An 18,105-nucleotide genomic window follows, 5' to 3' on the forward strand; every position below is an offset into this window, starting at 1 on the left:
AATTTTTGTCTTCTAGGAAGAAAAATGGAGAACTGATTTTGGAGCTGTTGGGGGAGGTTGGGGTGAGAACTTACTTATTTTTATTTTGAGTAGAACTCACTTATTTTTATTTTGAGTAAAAGATGGCTAAAAAATCGTGAAAAAAACAAGGTAAGTTTTTCCAAAAGATGGGATCCTGTGTTACAGCCAGCTAGTCAAGGACTGTTGGCTTGTCACAACCTGTAACCCTTTTTGATTTTGTGACAATTTGTTTCTGCTTCCTGTATTAGTTAAATATAACTATTTTCTGCTTAATACAGGTGACTCACTGGCACAGTCCGTACTTTTTTGCCTACTTCCCTGCAGCCTCTTCCTTCCCAGCTCTTCTTGCAGATATGTTGTGTGGTGGAATAGGATGTGTGGGCTTCTCTTGGGTGAGTTTACTCTGGTGTGTGGTAACGGTGCTTCACCTTGCCAGGATTTTAAGCATTTCTGTAACATTCTACAATGAAATTATTGATTATTAGCAGTGAAGTCACAGGAGTATTTTTGTAGGTAAATTTCCTTGATTAATTAAGGGTTTTCACATAGATACCCTGAATGATTCCAGGAATAAAAGGCTATTTCCTCATAAAAGTTTTGCTCTTGAAAAATCACCAACATTTAGAGTTAGTGATAGCAATGGAAACATACTGGTAATCCATTAATAAGTATGACTACAGTTTAGCAGCCATTTGTTGTTATATCTCTTTTCATCTGGGTGAATGGAAAATTTTCTTAAAACCCCCACATTCATATGAAGTATACCCTTCTCAAAAGAGGCTGGTATTTGATATTGAGAAAAAATATGCAAGATGCAAATCCTAGCTTTGACATTTGATAGCCATGGTTCTATGTAAGGCCTATTTTGACATTTTTTAGTAAGTGTTAGAAACTATATGCACAAAATGGTCTTCAGGTCCCTAACTTGGCTGGTGACATTAGTCATCTATTCTCTTCCTTTATGGCAAAGGAAAGAGAGAAGGAGAATTATTCTTGCTCTGGTAGATCTGATTTCTCTTAATGGTCTAGTGAGATTATTCTCTGTGCTCTGTTTTTCAACACAGGCTGCAAGTCCAGCTTGCACAGAGCTGGAGACTGTCATGCTGGATTGGCTTGGGAAGATGGTTAATTTGCCTGAGGAGTTTTTAGCTGGGAAGGATGGCCAAGGTGGAGGAGTCATTCAGGTAAGAGGGGACATGAAAAATAGAATACAGATTGAGTGTGTGAAATCATGATTTTGTAAAATTTTTATACCAGGACACCAATGAAGGATTTTTTTTTTTTTTTTTTTTTTTTTTTTTGCTGCCACATGGGTTCCTTTCAAATTTCCAGAAGGAATGATGGTCTGTGAATATGTTTATAGGTGGGCAGGATCATTCATGAAAGTAATGCTTTTGTTTTTAGAGTAGCTGATTTCTAAAACACTTCTCAGTGAAGAATTGTTAGTAGTTAAATTTAAAATCTAGGCTTAAAATTCAAATCAGAATTGAGGATGGAGACTTTAATATTTTACTTAGTGAACTGAGCTCATACTTATCAACAATATGCAGCAATGTTACATAGTTGAGGTTAGAAGTCTACCTTTTATATGTGCAATTGTTTATTTCAGTCAGTTTCCACAGAACATTGGAGATGAACTTTGAAAAATAGAAATAGCAGAATGTAGTAAAACGTATATACATTTTTTGCCAAAGAAGTTGAACTTTCTTTTAAGTTTTTCTTATATAACAAATGGAAATATCAGAATATTATAATAAAAGGAAAGCTGTTTAAAATGTAAACCTAAGCAGTTCTGTCAATAGATAATACAATCTTGAGACTACACTGCATATCCAAACTAGAAAAAAGCCCCCAAACTTTGATATTGACTACTGAATGAAACTTACAATGTCTGAGCAGATAACCTGAACAATAATGAATATATCACCAATGGGCAATCTTATATGCATAATAGAGCTACGTTTGTCAGCCATGGCTCCACTAGCACATGGTCATTCTGCAAATGCAACTCTGGTCACAGCTATTAATCTATCTAAAATAGATTTCTTTTGTGAAGAAGATTGAAATTTAAATAACTGTTCTGTGCTCCTGTGATAATCTCTGGAGTCTGGTCGTTGAAGGCCAGGGCACAATCCATTTTATCCTAAGACAAGCTTCCAATACACATCTGATTTAAATGCTAGAACTGGGGGCTTCTTTTCTTTGATCTCAGGTGCAAATGCCTACAGTGTATTCCAGTGAATTCTTCCCAACATCTTCCCAAGAAAGAATGAATTTAATCCAAATGCTGTCATTGTCCTAGATGGACCTGCACCTACACCAATGTATTTCCAGTGTAGTTTTTCACTCATCCTCTTGCTCTGTTAGTATCTTTATCATTACAATTGCTAGGGAGGGCTTTGTATTCAAGAAATCAAGCTTCCCTCATGCATCATAGCAGCATCTCTTTTGAACCAGTTAAAGCAGGCAATTATGCCTGATTGTTATCAGCAGGAAATATTGCCCCTCCAGGCTGACAGTGCTGGATTGCCCATAATTTTCATCAGAAACTGGTCATTTTCAGAATCGAAAGTGGGCTCTCTGTTCCAGCTTATGATGCAGTCATTTGGGCTGCAGATCTTCTTGTCTTGCTCTTGAAACAATAATGATCCAAGCAAGAGAGCGTGAGGCAAAGACAACATGTGTGCAAGTGCCAGTCATTCTGTTCCTAAATGCCAAGTAATTATTGTGCTATTGGGTAAAACTGAGCCTGTGAAAATTGCCTCTTAATTACATTTGAAAGTCTATGTCAATATGAAGCACTTTGTTGTTCTGTGCAAGATGACACTTCAAAATGGCAAAAGATGAAAGAAAATTTCAGTTCAGAGCTCTGGTGGACATGAACATCAGCTCTTGCTGATATTTCTCTGCCTCTTGAGCCTGCTTGCCATGGCAACCTTTGTTTGCCTGTGGTAAAAGCAAAGGTATCATCATCCTTCACTTAATGCAGAATACAGCATTCAAGAGGAGAAAAAACAGCTTTCAAAAATAAGCGAGAAAGCAAGTTTCTTCCTGAAGTTTGTAACCTGCTGTTCATTCTAGATAAATTGTTGTAAAGTGTACCTGCTTTGAATTTTAAAGAGTTCTCTTGCTCTGCAAAGAAAAAATATTTTAGAGGGTGAGACAAAATTATCTTTGGCCTGGCAAAGAACACTGCTGATTTATCTTACTCGTCAGTTAGCCAAGTAGTTCAAGAACCAAGGCGGCTTTTCTTCTTCAAAAATGTTTAGCACAAAACTTTGGTGCCAAGTGTATAGAAGAGCATTGCAAACCAGGCTCTGCAAGCAGTGTAAAAAGCTTTAGTGTAAAAAAGGTGACTCAGTATTAAAAAAGTGACTTATGGAAACTGAGGCAAGGGGGAAAAGCCTGTGTCTATCATGAGATGTCCAAAAGAATTTCCAGGTTGCTGGATTAAGGTACCTTTAGGCTATCTCCCAGCTGCATATCAGGAGGGAAAATTCAGCTGGGCAACAGGCCCTTTTCTTTTCATCCTTGTTTCTGTAAAAGGAAATTGATACAAGAACTGTTGTATTCATTGACTGCACCAGCATAGATGAAGAGCCAGAATATCTGGGTGCACTCCTTAGGAAGTGTAGGGTACTCTTCAGCCTAAGTCATTTGCCCACTCAGCCAGGTGATCACCAGAATAGGGGGAGCCCAAATTTCCAGATCTCAAATTAATGCCTTAACCTTTGTAATTCCTTACAGCCATTTTCTTTTATGTATTAATACCCATTTTTGTAATATGTGTATTTCATTCATATCCTGGAAATGCACTAACAATGTATAAGGTTATTTTATTTCAGCTATTTTGTCTTTTTAGACAGAAAAAGTAGGAAGATTTCTTCATGTTCTAATATTGTGATGAGAGCTCTGTCTGGCTACAGACCATACACAAAAAAACATTATATGAGGAGATTGCCAAATTATGTTTTCTGTAATTAATAGATAAAATTTCATTGGCCCCTTGCCTCCACATGCAAGTTCTACTTTACTTGACCAAAAAGAGTAATTGTATCCTAATTCCATACTGTATCTGTAATAATTCCCTCAGTTGCCATAATACTGTATGCAGCAGCAGCAGCAGGTATAAAAAATGCACAAAAAATGCAAACTACTGCACAAAACTCTCCAGCTTGTGTTTATGCCTCGGGGTGTACATTCCTCAAATCTCACACTACCAGAAAGGCAGATAAAATATATTCATCATTGGCGATACATTCAACAAATGTTCTGGGACTGTCCTTTTCCCTGATTACTCCATTGAATTTCAGCTGGATTGCATTCATTCACTGTTGAGATGTTGACATGTGTAGAAAGGAGCTTGGTCTCATATGAATAGCTCAGCCAACTTCAGTGTAGGTGAAAGTCTGAACTCACTGGGATCATTCTCACATATGAAATCCATCAGATCAGGCTCATCTTCAGGGGAATCACTTTCCAAATATTTAAACATTTGTTGTAATTAGTAAGTATACTCAAGTCTTCTACAGAGGTAGGAGAGAATTTTGTTATAGGACAAGAAACATCACTCCAATTTTGGTATAGGACAAGAAACAACACTCCAAAATCAATTTGCTGACACAGGGTTATTTCTGAGACACAGATATTAAAATAAATGACTCTATTCAGAGCCCTGTTATGATTCACATGATATTTAATCAACTTTGAAAATACCTAGAAACTTCATCTTGCTTAGAGACTCCCCAGTACATCAAAATTTATGAGTATGTATTTGCAAACTGATACTTATAGTTTAAAAGAGTAGTTTAGGGCATGTTTCGGATACATTTTCTAGATGAAAACTGTATAAAGAATTTCTGGGAAGTTGTATTCTATGAAATTTACTGATATATTGATACAAAAAAAAATTTTGTTATCACAGAGTATCCAAGACACATTTTAAACTGATGGTTTGTTGAGTCAAAGTGCAATTTAGAAATAGTGTGTCACTGTTCCTTTCATCTTCGTTGGTGATGAAGAAAACATACATAGGTAATACTTTGAAGTACAAATAGCTATATTGAATCATAGCAGTTTTGGTTTTTCAGTGTTTTTTTTTCTCCTTTAGTCACAATAATTTATTTGCCCAAGGTAATTCTAATATGGAAGAAGGCATATAACTAGACACTTGATAGAAGTGAGAGTTGGCATTCAGGTTGTGATGGAACTTACATGTGCAGAAATCCAGAGTAACAATTACTGTGACATTGTTCTGAATTAACAGTGGATTGGTGCCTGGTTTGAGAGCCTTCTCACATACATTTGAGTCTGTGATTCCAGCTTTCTAGCACTTGGTTGCAAGGCTGTTGCCTAAACTGAACAAGCATAGAGATTTAAGAGAACAGGCACAGACACTGGGAAGGAGGAGTCCAAGATCAAACAGAGGTTCTTCCCTTGCTGTCAGACATATTTTTAAAAAACATGAGATTGCAGTTTCTCATCTGCATTTTCTGTTAACTACTTCACAGATTAACACAGAATGAATGTCGCTTTTCTTCTTCTGCTTCAAAATGTTTTCATTTTGAATCTTCCCTCAATTTATCCCACAGGGAAGTGCAAGTGAGGCCACCCTGATTGCACTGCTTGCTGCAAGGACAAAAACTATCAGACAGATACAGTCAGAGAAGCCTGAGCTGACAGAAACAGAGATCATGGGCAGGCTGGTGGCTTATGCTTCTGATCAGGTCAGTACCTCGCATTAACTTGGAAACACAGTGCCTATAATTAACAATTTCAGCCATCTAAATAGGCAGGTGAATTTAGTATAAACTCTTAGGGCTGGTGACTGTTTGATTTTGGTTGCTTACATCTTACTGTATATCATAAATGTGTTCCATCAGGGTCTGTATTGGGATCAGTGTTGTTTAACATCTTTCTTAATGACATAAACAAAGGGATCAAGTGTACCCTCAGCAAATTTGTAGATGACACTGAGCTGAGTGGTGCAGCTGCCACACCTGAAGGATGGGATACCATCCAGAGGGGCCTGGATAAGCTCAAGAAATGGGTGCATGGGAATCTCATGAGGTTTAGCAAGACCAAGTTCAAGGTGCTGCACCTGGATCAGGGCGACTCCCACTACCAACACAGGCTAGGGGGATGAAGAGAGGGAGAGCAGCCCTGCGCAGAAGGACTCGGAAGTGCTGGTGGGTGAGAGGCTGAACATGAGCTGGCAAAGTGTGTTTGCAGTCCAGAAAGCCAAACATGTCCTGGGCTGCATCCAAAGCAGCATGGGCAGCAGGGCCAGGGAGGAGATGCTGCCCCTGAGCTCTGCTCTGCTCTGCTCTGGTGAGACCCCACCTGCAGTGCTGCAGCCAGCTCTGGGGGCCCCAGTCAACCTGTTGGAGTGAGTCCAGAGGATGGACATGAAGATGATCAGAGGAATGAAGCACCTCTTCTATGAGAAAAGGCTGAGAGAATAAGGATTCTTCAGCCTGGAGAAGGGAAGGCGTTTGAGTGCCATAATTATGACTTAAAGCCTATAAGAAAGACATGGGGTGACTTTTTACAAGAGCATGTACTGACAGAACAATGATTTTAAACTGTGATTAGAGTGATTATATTAAAGAAATTCTTTATTGTGAGAATGATGGGGCACTGGAACAGGTTGTCCATAGAAGTTGTGGATATCCTACCTCTGGCTGTGTTCAAGCCCTGGATGTATGGGGTTCTGTGCAACCTGGTCTAGTAGAAGATGTCCCTGCCCATGACAGTGGGATTTTCACTAGTTGATCTATAAGGTTCCTTCCAACCTAAGCCATTCTATGATTCTGTGGTAAGTGAACTGTAATGTCATGTGTGCTATCATAATATAAAGGATAAATATCCAGATGTCAGTGTCTTTATAAAGAGCTTGTTTGAAGTAAATAAAGATCATTAAATAAGATAATAATTTCAGTCATGTTTAGTAAGTCTAGGGTACCTTTTGTTACATCCAGTCTTCTATGTCCATCTGTGCACACAGTATTTTCTTCCTACAAGTACATGTGCAAGCAAACACACATACATCCTCCCTCTATATGCATACATGGGTACAGATGCATGTACACAAAAAAACCTAGTACATGAATATAAAGCAAATCAGTCACAATAATTGAAGAAGCCAAAACATTTTTTTTTCTTTTAAAAAAGAAAATCTTTAAGATATCCATCTGCCAATCCAACTAAGAAATCTTGTAAGGAAACATAAAATGTAATCCTTGAATTCTGACTGTGAGTGGTATTTAGCAGACTGAGTTACACTAAATTCTCAGCAGTGACTATGAGAGCTGTGACTATGAGAGCCTTTTAAGGTTAATGAAAACAAATTCTGTTCATGTGAGTTCTGCTGCTGCTATGTTTCTGACGCAGTAATCCTACTAAAGGGCGATGCAATGTTGTTTCATTTAAGATGTGTGACATTTTCTTACCTACATGTCAATGAGACAGAAAAGAAACCCCTCTCATAGTACTTACAGTTTATTTTAAAATAATATCTGATGTGCAGAGTAAAATGGTCAGATTTCAACCTTACTTTGATTTGCTACTAAATGTATGTTAGAGAGCGCTGTAGAAGAAGTTTACACTTGCTCTTTGCTGCTGGGAAGAGGGATTACACTTGCATGGTGACAAGATTCAAGACAAGAAAATATGAGAAAAGATAGCTGCTTTCAAGAAGCACAAAGGATATTTATCCTTTCTTTTTGTTTATTTCGGATCCTCAGTACAGTGTTGCACAGACCACCAGTCCCAGAGCTCTGACCCAGTGATGCACAAAACCTTTTACTTGTTTTGACTTTTTTGTCCCATATAAGAGGCTGACCTGAAATGAGGACTGACAGGCCTTCCTGCCTACTTAAGGTCAGGGGAACTTATGTTTACAGAAGGATTTGCCTTAAGATACTGCTGACCTTTCCAAGCAGATTGTTGCCGAGCTCACCGTTCCTTCTGCATTAAGAACAGACCTGTGTGACTCATAGACAATAATCCACGAAAGAAAGTTCAACTCAAGCCATTCTGTGGGAGGGAAAACCATTCACTGATAGAGCCCAACAATAGCAGAATGCATTTGGAAAAGAATCTTGCTACAGTTTTTGAGTCTTGAGGAAGCAATTTAGGGGTTCTGACTGGCTAACAACCTCAGTGTATTACTGTAGTTTGCTTATTTGCAATTCTAGTGTAAATAAGTTCTAAAATATATTTTTTATTGTACACTTGAGTGAATTATGGTATTGCTATGCCACACACCTCATTTTCCACTTAAAAAGTTATATTTAAAGTCTAGGCTTCCAAATTTTCTCCAGTTGGTGCCTAATTAGTTACCAAAGCACATTAAAAAGAGGTGCTACTGAGATACCAATAAATGGTACATCTGTCTTTAAAACATGTCATTCTAGAGATGTTAAGCTGAAAGGCAAAAAACATCATCTAGTCTAGTTCAACAAAAATCTGGATTGTTATTTTTGGGATTATATGCTATATTAAAATAAAATTAATAAACAGTCTTAGGCACTGGCAAGAATCAGCAAGGAGATTGTGAATGAGAATAGTCATGATATGAAAAGGTGAGGAATTTTCTTCTTTCAAATTAATAATGATTAATGAAACTATAAAAGGTAAAATAGCTTTTCTGTTTCTTTGTTTTAATCATGCTTTAAAGGAGATTATTCTCTGGATTATGTACCATTCATTGTCAATGGAGTTCTTGTTTCTGTTATTATTCTATTGTACTTCACAAATTTATGAGAATTTCTTAGTGATAACTTTGTTTTTATTTACAGAGATGTGATTTATTTTCTAAAACAATATTGTTTCAGGGGGATTCAAATGAAGTGAGTTGTAAATAAAATAACATACTGGGAATGATCCTTACTTGCCTAAAAAAGTGAATGAATGATCAAATCACAATTTAGCCAGTATGTAATCAGAAAAAATGGTCATGTAAGAAAGTATCTGTCTGTACCATACTGTGACATGTATAATTTTAGAGTTCAGAAAAGCTATACACCATAAAAATATGGTAGCAAGCACTAAATCATTATCAGACAAGATGATCATCTCCACATCTTTTGATTGATCTAGAGCCAAATCCTCAAGCTCTACATCAATCCTACCATAAGAATTAAGGCTCTCACTAAGGTTAATGGAACTCTTGTCTAATGTCATCATGGCAATGGTCTCAAGGATATGTCAGGGCTGCTGTTAGTTTATTTTGTGTGTGTGTATTTATGTAAATGTATATATACATATATATATACATCTACATATAGGAAAGGTGGAGAAGTATGTACCTATTACATACCATCAACAGTCTCAGGATCTCAAGTATGGCTTTACTAGAAAGGACTTTTTTAGTTTGTAAATTCAAATGAACATCTTACATTCCAGTGAAAGGTATTGGTCTTAAAACTTGCCCATTTCCTTGTAGGCTCATTCATCTGTGGAAAGGGCTGCACTAATTGGTGCTGTGAAGATTAAAAATGTTCCTTCAGATGACACATTTAGTGTTTGTGGTTCAGCCCTGAGGAAAGTTCTGGATGAAGACAAAGCTGCTGGTCTTATACCATTCTTTGTGAGTACTGGATTTTAACAAAACAGTGGATTTAATGCTTCTGATAATATGCTTTTGACATGAATAGATGGTCTCGTCCCTAACAGAGGCACTGGTAGGCAGCTGGGCCAGAATACTGGGAGAGGTTCCATGAGTGTTCTTCACATGCCTTTTGTGCAAGAGGAGAAAATAATTTCATCAGCTGGTTGCACTTCTCAGCAAAATTATGTTTGGAGTCAATCCTGCAGTTTTATAGTCTAATTCCTGAATTCTGAACTGTTTACCTTTATTTTTCAGGTTCCAACTTATTTACAAATAAAGCAAGTTTAAAGCCAAGAAATTAAATGATGCTATCTCAATCTCAGGTGTCTTCAAGAAACAATAGTTTCCTCCTGATAGTACTTTAACAAAAAAATGAACTGCCATGATATACCCCAAACATCATCAAGATCAGACATAGTTAGGTACTTGTAAGTATGTAATCAATCTCTAGCAAGTGAGCTAAAGAGAATGCAGCTGTGGAAACTTTAGGTGTCACCATTTCTTCTTACCTGTTCCCCTTTTTTTCCCTAGAGATTCCTGCTTCCACAGCAGTATAGCAAAGGCAATATAGTTATGTCTCAGTAGCTTAAGCTCATAATCCCCCAAGTTTTGACACAGAGCATTGTTAGAGTAGATAAAACTCTAAAGTTTGGTTCTATCATGATAAGTACCTGATCAAAAAGAAAAATTGCTTATTCATCAGATCTGCTTCTCCTGCCAATTCAGAATACTATGTTATTACTTCAAGTTAAAACAAGATTTTGCCATTTGGTTTTCTCTCATGAAGTAACTTCTGTTGTGGTTTTGTACATCACTAACAAAATTCTTTGCTTATTTCCAAGCATTATGCTCTACTAAACTTGATAAAGACCACAGGCTGTATAGATTTATTAAGGGGTATAACATGCTACAGAGAATATGTTTTTACTGGCCTCCACTGAAGAGAAATCCTTACACAACTAATTTAGAAACTGAGAACTTCAGAAATGGGATTTTTTTAAGAGATTCAAAAATAAGTAACTTTTTTTTCACAGAAAAGTAATGTCTGACAATGGTTATTTCTTTTCTTTCATGCTGTAACATTTTGAAAAGGGATAATGTGACTTTAATTTCTATTAACTGTTTTCAGAAGACTTGGAGGATTAAGCTTGCTTACTCATGGATTAATGCCAAATGGAACAAAGAAGCTTAAATTTCACCAGGATCTTTTGAAAATATAATATTTTTACTCTTCTTGTTACTAACCTTTAGAGAATGTTTTTATGTAATATGAGGATGACTAGAATAAGAAGTGGTTTTCATATGTGCAGGGTGCTGCTAATTTCTAGGGTGCTTAGAACTAGCAAGTCCTTAGGATGACCAAGCACATCCTGTCAATTGCTTTATAATACAACAAGATTCTGACTGATAAAAAAAGGATTTCTAGGGATTCCAAAAAGAACTTTTTTTTCTGTGGGATGCACCTGTTGAGGTGAAGAACATGCCACAAGGCATGTTTTATTTCTCTCTGTTATGATCCCAGCTCATAATACTTTATACAGCATCCTATTTCTATATCTCACTGTTAATTTTAGATAATTACAAGGACAGGATATCACATCTTCATGCAGTAACTATAAATGTCCTTTTTCCTCAGCTTTGATCCATTAGCAAAAAAATGCAACTTGCCCCTCATAAATATTCAGATCTTATTAATTTTTCTATGCATACAAGAGAAAAAAAATTCTAATTTATGTATTCAGTGATACCTTTACAAAGGATGATTTAACTGCTGTTTTTCTTCCTCTGTTTGTTTAGCTGTGCAGGCTTTCAATGACAGCAGGGTCTCTGTCTGAATCAATACAGGCTGTATCGAGTCTTCCATTTATTTGTGTACATAAAATATATCAGCTTTAGCTTAAACTAGATCTCATTATCAGTATGGCTGGCCTCTTAACTCAAAAGGTGTGTTAACTCTGTCATGCTGAGCAGCAGTCCATGCACTGTATTAGTGCTGCCTTTTTTGGCTTGCAGATTTCAAAAGCTTTTCCATTTCTTTTGTTCTTGAGTAATTTGATGCTGTTGTATTTTGTTCTGGCGACAAAGATATTCTCATTGCCAAGGAAACACCTTACGCCACTTGATTCCTTGTTTCCCTGCATTCACTGATCCTTCACTAAAGGGCGTGATTCAACATCAAAGCAACAAGTTTTATGGAAGAAATTCTGCCTGAAGAGACTTGTGACAGCAAAGACATCATTCCTAATGAAGATGTCTTGTTTGCATCCCAGCTGCTACAGTCTCCCTTAGAAGCAAGAAAAGGTTTTGCAAGCGATTATAAAGAAAATACAAGTAAATTGCAATGCCTTATAGGCATGTTCCTCCTCTTATTCTTAATGAATAAATGAAGAATCATTATACTGAGCTCAATAGCAGTGGAGAGTGGAGAATCAGGGTCAGATTTGCTTAATGTGAAACAGGTTCTGTCATTGCAACAATCTGTTAATTAAAGGTTTGCTTTTCACATGCATAGGATTTGGCAGTCAGCCTTTTTTGGGGAGAGGCATTGTCTTTAAAATGAATCTTTGCATTCCTACCCACCATCAATGTCTTGTAGCACTAGTAATGTGTATATCATTTTGTTCAATAAAAGCTGTTGCCACTAGGGTACCCTGATCTCTACTTTTTCTTTATTTTATTTCTGAGTTCAGACTTCTGTTAATTAATCTCTTTCAAAATACTTTTGCAGAAACTTTAACAGAGATATTTTCATATAGTAAAGCAAGCAGACTGTGCAAAGAAAGTACTTAACCATGTTGAGGCACTAAAGTTGCCACAATTTACTGAGGAGCCTTTTCCCAGCATGGATAATATACAGTTCTTCATCTGGCTCCAAGTTAAGGGGGAGCTTTAAAACATATGCTGAAGTCATGTCCATTTCATTATCTGTAAACACACACTGGTGTTTAAACCTGTGTGTAAATGCCTCTCTCAGTTGGGCCCTGTGCTCCCAGATTGAGACAGGCCTCTGTGCTGGCACAATGTTGGCTGGGATGCTCAAAAGTGAAGACCACTAAGTTAAGCACTCCTAAATTCAGATCGAGTGCCCACTGCATTCAAGCCTAGCTCACCTAAACGTGTGTAGGTGGCCTGTGAGCTTTGTGCTTCCATAAGTCAGCACTGACAGATTGCAGCTGGCATCTATAAGGTACAATATACTTCAACGACCTCAAAAGTATGAAGCTGCTACAACACAATTGCCTGCTGCCCAGCATGAAATCTCTCTGATTTTAGATGAAATTACTCTTCTGAACGTGATCCACAGGATATTAAGAAGCAGGCTGTTTGTATCCAGACTCACTCGGGAAACAATAAATCAGAATCAGGCTGACAGAGAAGCCATCTTTTCAGCAGAACACTTAGATCCTGACCACAGATTTCCATTTGGAAGAAATATTCTTCAGACATACACAGATGTCTAGGGTGATGTTTCTTAACCCACAGTTTGTGAATGTTTGCTGTTCTGTAAAATATTGAATGGTGGTTTAGAGAACTGTTGCAGTTTTCTTCAGGTCACAGGCATTCTTCTGAGTGCAAGCTGGCAGGAACTGAATAGGAGAAAATAAAAACAATATGCGAACATTGAAAGTTCTGCTTCGTTTTAGTTATTTGCAAATTAAAAGCTTTATGGTGGAACCATGCAAAATGTGTCCACTTCTTTTTAAATAAGTGTAGGAGGTCTTCCAGTTGAAAAGATTGAGAGTAATTGCTCTCAGGAATCATAAAGATTCACATATGTTTCCTGACATAGCTCCCCATTTCAAGAAAGTAATACATGAGATGACTGAGTTCAGCATTTTAGCTGCTGTGTATTCACAACCAAGGACTGAGTCAAATTTGAAGTGCACAACCTGAAAAGGAAAAGGCCTGCAGGCTGTACTGAGCTGTCAGTCCCATTTCTGTGTTGCAGTCTGTCCCCTGCCCTTAGCACAAATGTGATTTTTTCTAGTGTTACACAGGCTACAAATTGAGTTAGATTCATTCTGTAGTACTGAGGCAGGGTAATGAGAGTCCTGACAAGGGCAGATGGTGTCACTCTAAGTGGTTTCTGAGAATTAAAGCAAATAGCTTTGAGGCTTAGACACCTGCAGAGAGGAAAATAAAATTATTTCAGAAACTGAGGTATACTTTACAGAATAAGCCATTATTTATACAACTAAGCATATGTTTGAACTCATATAATCTCTTACTAAAAAAACATACTTTTTACCCTGATTAGGAGAATACCTTAACTGCAGTACAAAACTAGTAACAATAACATGTAACTTTTTGTTATGAAATTCCCATCATCATTATTTTAATTGCTGGACTAACCAAGGCAATTTCACTCTAATCTTGTCAGAAAATTCATACCATATTACTATAAAATATATGTGTAAAAGCAGAGTTAAGTCTATAGTGCACTCTTTTTATTTCCGAATCCAATGGGTTAACCCCCATTCCTTATGTATATAAAAAATGGGCATTTTCACCATGGTACCCTCCATTGTGATAAATATATATTCACTCCATACATATGTGCCTTCTTAGGAAAAATAGGGACCACATTTTTTCCTGATATTTAAAAACATACCCTGCAATCTTTTCAAAGCAGCCTCTATCAGAGGGTGATTAGTCTTCCAGAGAAGTCTTAAATGTCCCTCAAGGCACTTCAGTTTTCTGTTCTTCAGTGTCTCAGGAATAAAGGAGGGCCTAGTATTGATAAAGATTGTATTACCTTGAAGGAAAAATATGTTAGCTTATGATTTTATTAACTATATACATAAAATGTGTTTCTCATTTTCAGGACTGTATTTGTTTCAAACTCCAGTTCTTAGTAGCTTAATATAGAAAAAATGCTGAATTGTCCCTTTTTTATTATTTTAATAATGACTTTTTTCAGGTTTTGCTGGGACAGAATGTTTGTTTCTTAAAAATCCAGTGGATGGACAAATATAATTTAGGTTTTCCTTTCTCTTCTTATTGATCTCATAATGAATTTGCTAAGGGGCATGGACACACATGCACACAGAAAAATGTGGCTAGTTCCAGATATATAGGGAAAAACTATAGGGACAAATATAGTGCATTGACAGTGTACTTGGAAGAAAAGGTAACCAGAAATACTAAAATTAAAAAAAATTTAAATTCTGGATTTGGCATTTTTATAATCATGTCCTATCTGTACTCTAGTTTATGTGTGACCTTGGTTAATTATCTTATTCTTTTGTATGTCAATACTCTGACTAGAACACAGCATACTTTATTTGTCTTTTTAAACTGTAAAGTTTTTTAGTATGTAAAAAATCTAGTAAAAGTCAAAAACCATACTCAGCCTTTATTAGTGCTTTCAGAAATAAGACAAGGTGTTTAAAATATAAGTGTAGCAATGAAAAATAAAATAATGTCAGTTTATATGCCCTTGGTAGTTGGGGTTTTTTTGTTTAAAATTCTACCTGCATATTCCCAATAAATTACAATAGCTCATTTTCACCTGGTTATATTCTGTTTCTACTGTGAAACCTCACCTTTTATGTTGCCTCTGTTTTTGGCCCACTGGTCACAGAGAAGATACATTAAATGAGACATTAACAGAATGAAAGAAGAACTGCTCCAGTGTTTTAGGATGAATCTGGGAGAAGTTTCTCTGTGAAAAAGTCTTGCAAGCCAAGTAGTGAACATATGCTGCCAGTGAACAGGTTCCAGGTTGCAGATCTCTTGAGCAGATCTCATAAACTGGTTATATCTATTGCAGAGCTGTGGCTCTGATCAAAACAGCAATATTTGTCAATCTATTCTGTCAACAATAATTCCAGCACCTTTGAGTTGCTCAAGTTCAGAACTTGGTTATGTACCATGAACTGCAAATCATTTTGATGGGATTTGCATATGTTAAGGTAGAATTGAACCACACGATAAGCATGTGGAACATACAGAAAATACATAAAATATAGCATTAGCACAACACTGTGCCTATATTACAGCACTTATCACTCAATTTTATATAAACATTTTATTTTATGCATCTGCTTCAATGGACTGTTACGAGAGCTTTGGAAAAAACCCACTCACAGTCGTAAAAGTTCCACTAAGGGACTACTTAAGTTCAACTAATGACTAACATTTTTTTTTTTGTTCTATAATGTCTGTTCTTTTTGTTTATTGTTGCCTTTGCAGACCATTTTTATGATTTGGTAGTTTTCTATGCTGTAACACTTTTTTTTTTGGCTCTGCAGTTCTGTGCAACACTTGGAACCACCCCTTGCTGCTCCTTTGACAAGCTGCTAGAACTGGGTCCTATTTGTAAGTCTTTGCTGCTTCTTTCTGAAATTGCAGATACCAGTTTAAGACATGCTGAGTCATTCTCAGGACATTATGCAGTGTCAGTGTCCAAATACAATAAAGCTACTTATAGATGAGACCTTCAGTTACAGTTTTATTTCTAATATTAGGTCAAGCAGCAAATGTTCATTCTCAAGCTGTTAAAAGACTTAGAGATCATTGCCTTAAGAGTTTATTTTCGAGGGGGGAATACTGTCAGTTAAGAATTACTCTAAGTGCCTCAGTTTGTAACATACTTCTTCAAGCCCATCTACCTGCTAGAGCATCTAGGGCAATGCTGAATATCAGGGAAAAGCTGAACTCTTAATTCTGCTCTGCATCAAGTGTTTTGTTTCTGCCTGGTTCTAATAACTGTAAATGGTAGGGAAATGCACACCAAAAATCCCCATCTATTCTTAATACTTACTCTCCCCTTCCCAATTTCCTTCCTCTTCCAAGAAAATAGGACAAATGCATAAATAGGGCAAGCGTGTTTAATACAGTGATCAAGTCATGGACTCTCCATAAGTATTTCTTTCTCTGTTATGGTTTGTTGTGTCAAGCTTTCATCTGCAGCAAGGCTTGGTCAAATTGTATGTTTGCTGGCTGATGAAAATGCTACCAAAGGACACCATATCTCTTCAAGTGTAAATTTAGAACAGGAAATCCATAGCTGTAAGCCTGTAAGCTGTAAGCAGCTTGATTTGATGTCCTGTTAATTTATTCAGGTGGGGTTGTAAACTCTGGGGCTTGTGTGCTGGTCATTTGCTCTGTGAGGTTTCCTGCATTTCAGCACAAGCCCCAGTGACTTGGTTTCTCCCAATCCTTCATTTTAAACAGGTTCCTGGTAGTCTGCTTAGCAGCTACAGATTATTTTGCTGTTTGTGTTATTCCTAAAGACCTATTAAAATAGTGGCACCAATAAGTTTAGGTGTACCAGTGAAGTCAGAAATCTCATGCTAGCTTTTCTGCTTAATTTTCTCCTTAGCAGACAGGAGCAGCAGTCCTATAATATAAAGGCAATATTTCAAACCAAGTATATTCAAAAATAGATAATCAGTTAAACTTTCAATATACATTCAAATAAACCTAAGTTGTGGATGTTGTGAATCATATTTTATTTGCTTTCCCAGACATTCATGCAAAAAGAAAATTTGATTCACAAGAATGCAAATTTCAGCATGAACTTGATGCCCAACTGCATCGGTGGATGTATCTCTGTATGTGGAAATAATAATCAGAATTATTTGGTGGCCAGTGTAATGTGGGCTCCAGCCATCAACTGATGGACCATAAATGTTAGTGAGTGTATTTAAACAGTGTTCTCTAGTAGAGTGTGAATACTTAATTACAGAGTATACGTGAGCTGCTCATATGCCAAATATTTCTGCAAAAACCATTCAGTGACTAATCAAAAATAGCACTTTCTTAGCATTTCAGTGCTTGCTTTTGCATTAGTGTCTCCATCCTTGAAATAAGTAGTTTGCTGCGCATAGTTCAAAAGCATGTGCATGCACGTTTATCAATATGTACAAAATACTGTTTAGAAATGTGTTTGTGATTCATGAGTTACAAGTGGGGAGCACAGCTAATATTTATCTCCTCCTGCTAAAGTAGTTTTATTAGCATAGAAATTATAGCTAAATCTCAAGATATATTTTTTGAAAGCATATTTTATAATGGTTCTTAAATCAAAACCACAAAATAGTTTATGTTACTTAGTTTTAGTAAGATAAACCTAGCTATGATAATCCTTATGGGTCCTTTCCAATACAGGATATTCTATGATCCTATCCTTCTGTAACTTTCTTCCAGTAGAAGTGGGAAGGAAAAATAATACGTTCTATATACATTTTATATATTAATGAAAACCCAGATGGTGGAGACATTTAATTTCTTAATTTAATTTTAAATTGGGAAAATAATAGCATCAAACAGACATCTCTCAGGCACTTGGTTTCATGCAAAATAATCGAGCTTTTTAATCTACTATTTAATTTATTTCCTTCAATTATTTTTTTAGGTAATAAGGAAAATATCTGGATGCATATTGATGCAGCCTATGCAGGAAGTGCTTTCATCTGCCCTGAATTCAGGCATCTTTTAGATGGAGTGGAGGTGAATGAGTGTTT

At 36.6% G+C, this 18,105-nt stretch overlaps 1 protein-coding gene across 4 annotated transcripts in view; it reads left to right on the forward strand.

Moving 5' to 3' along the window:
- The window catches only part of DDC (dopa decarboxylase), a 90,993-nt gene that overhangs the window by 47,465 nt on the left and 25,423 nt on the right, over window positions 1-18,105 (forward strand). For all 4 annotated transcript variants that reach the window (XM_021546915.2, XM_021546913.2, XM_021546914.1 and 1 more), the window contains exons 3-8: window positions 300-413; window positions 1,086-1,205; window positions 5,613-5,747; window positions 9,470-9,613; window positions 15,889-15,955; window positions 17,997-18,091. In XM_021546915.2, the coding sequence (XP_021402590.1) occupies window positions 300-413; window positions 1,086-1,205; window positions 5,613-5,747; window positions 9,470-9,613; window positions 15,889-15,955; window positions 17,997-18,091 (675 nt within the window). The remainder of the gene's footprint in view (window positions 1-299; window positions 414-1,085; window positions 1,206-5,612; window positions 5,748-9,469; window positions 9,614-15,888; window positions 15,956-17,996; window positions 18,092-18,105) is intronic.

Source organism: Lonchura striata, chromosome 1 (assembly GCF_046129695.1).
Source record: "Lonchura striata isolate bLonStr1 chromosome 1, bLonStr1.mat, whole genome shotgun sequence".
NCBI classification, from domain to species: domain Eukaryota; kingdom Metazoa; phylum Chordata; class Aves; order Passeriformes; family Estrildidae; genus Lonchura; species Lonchura striata.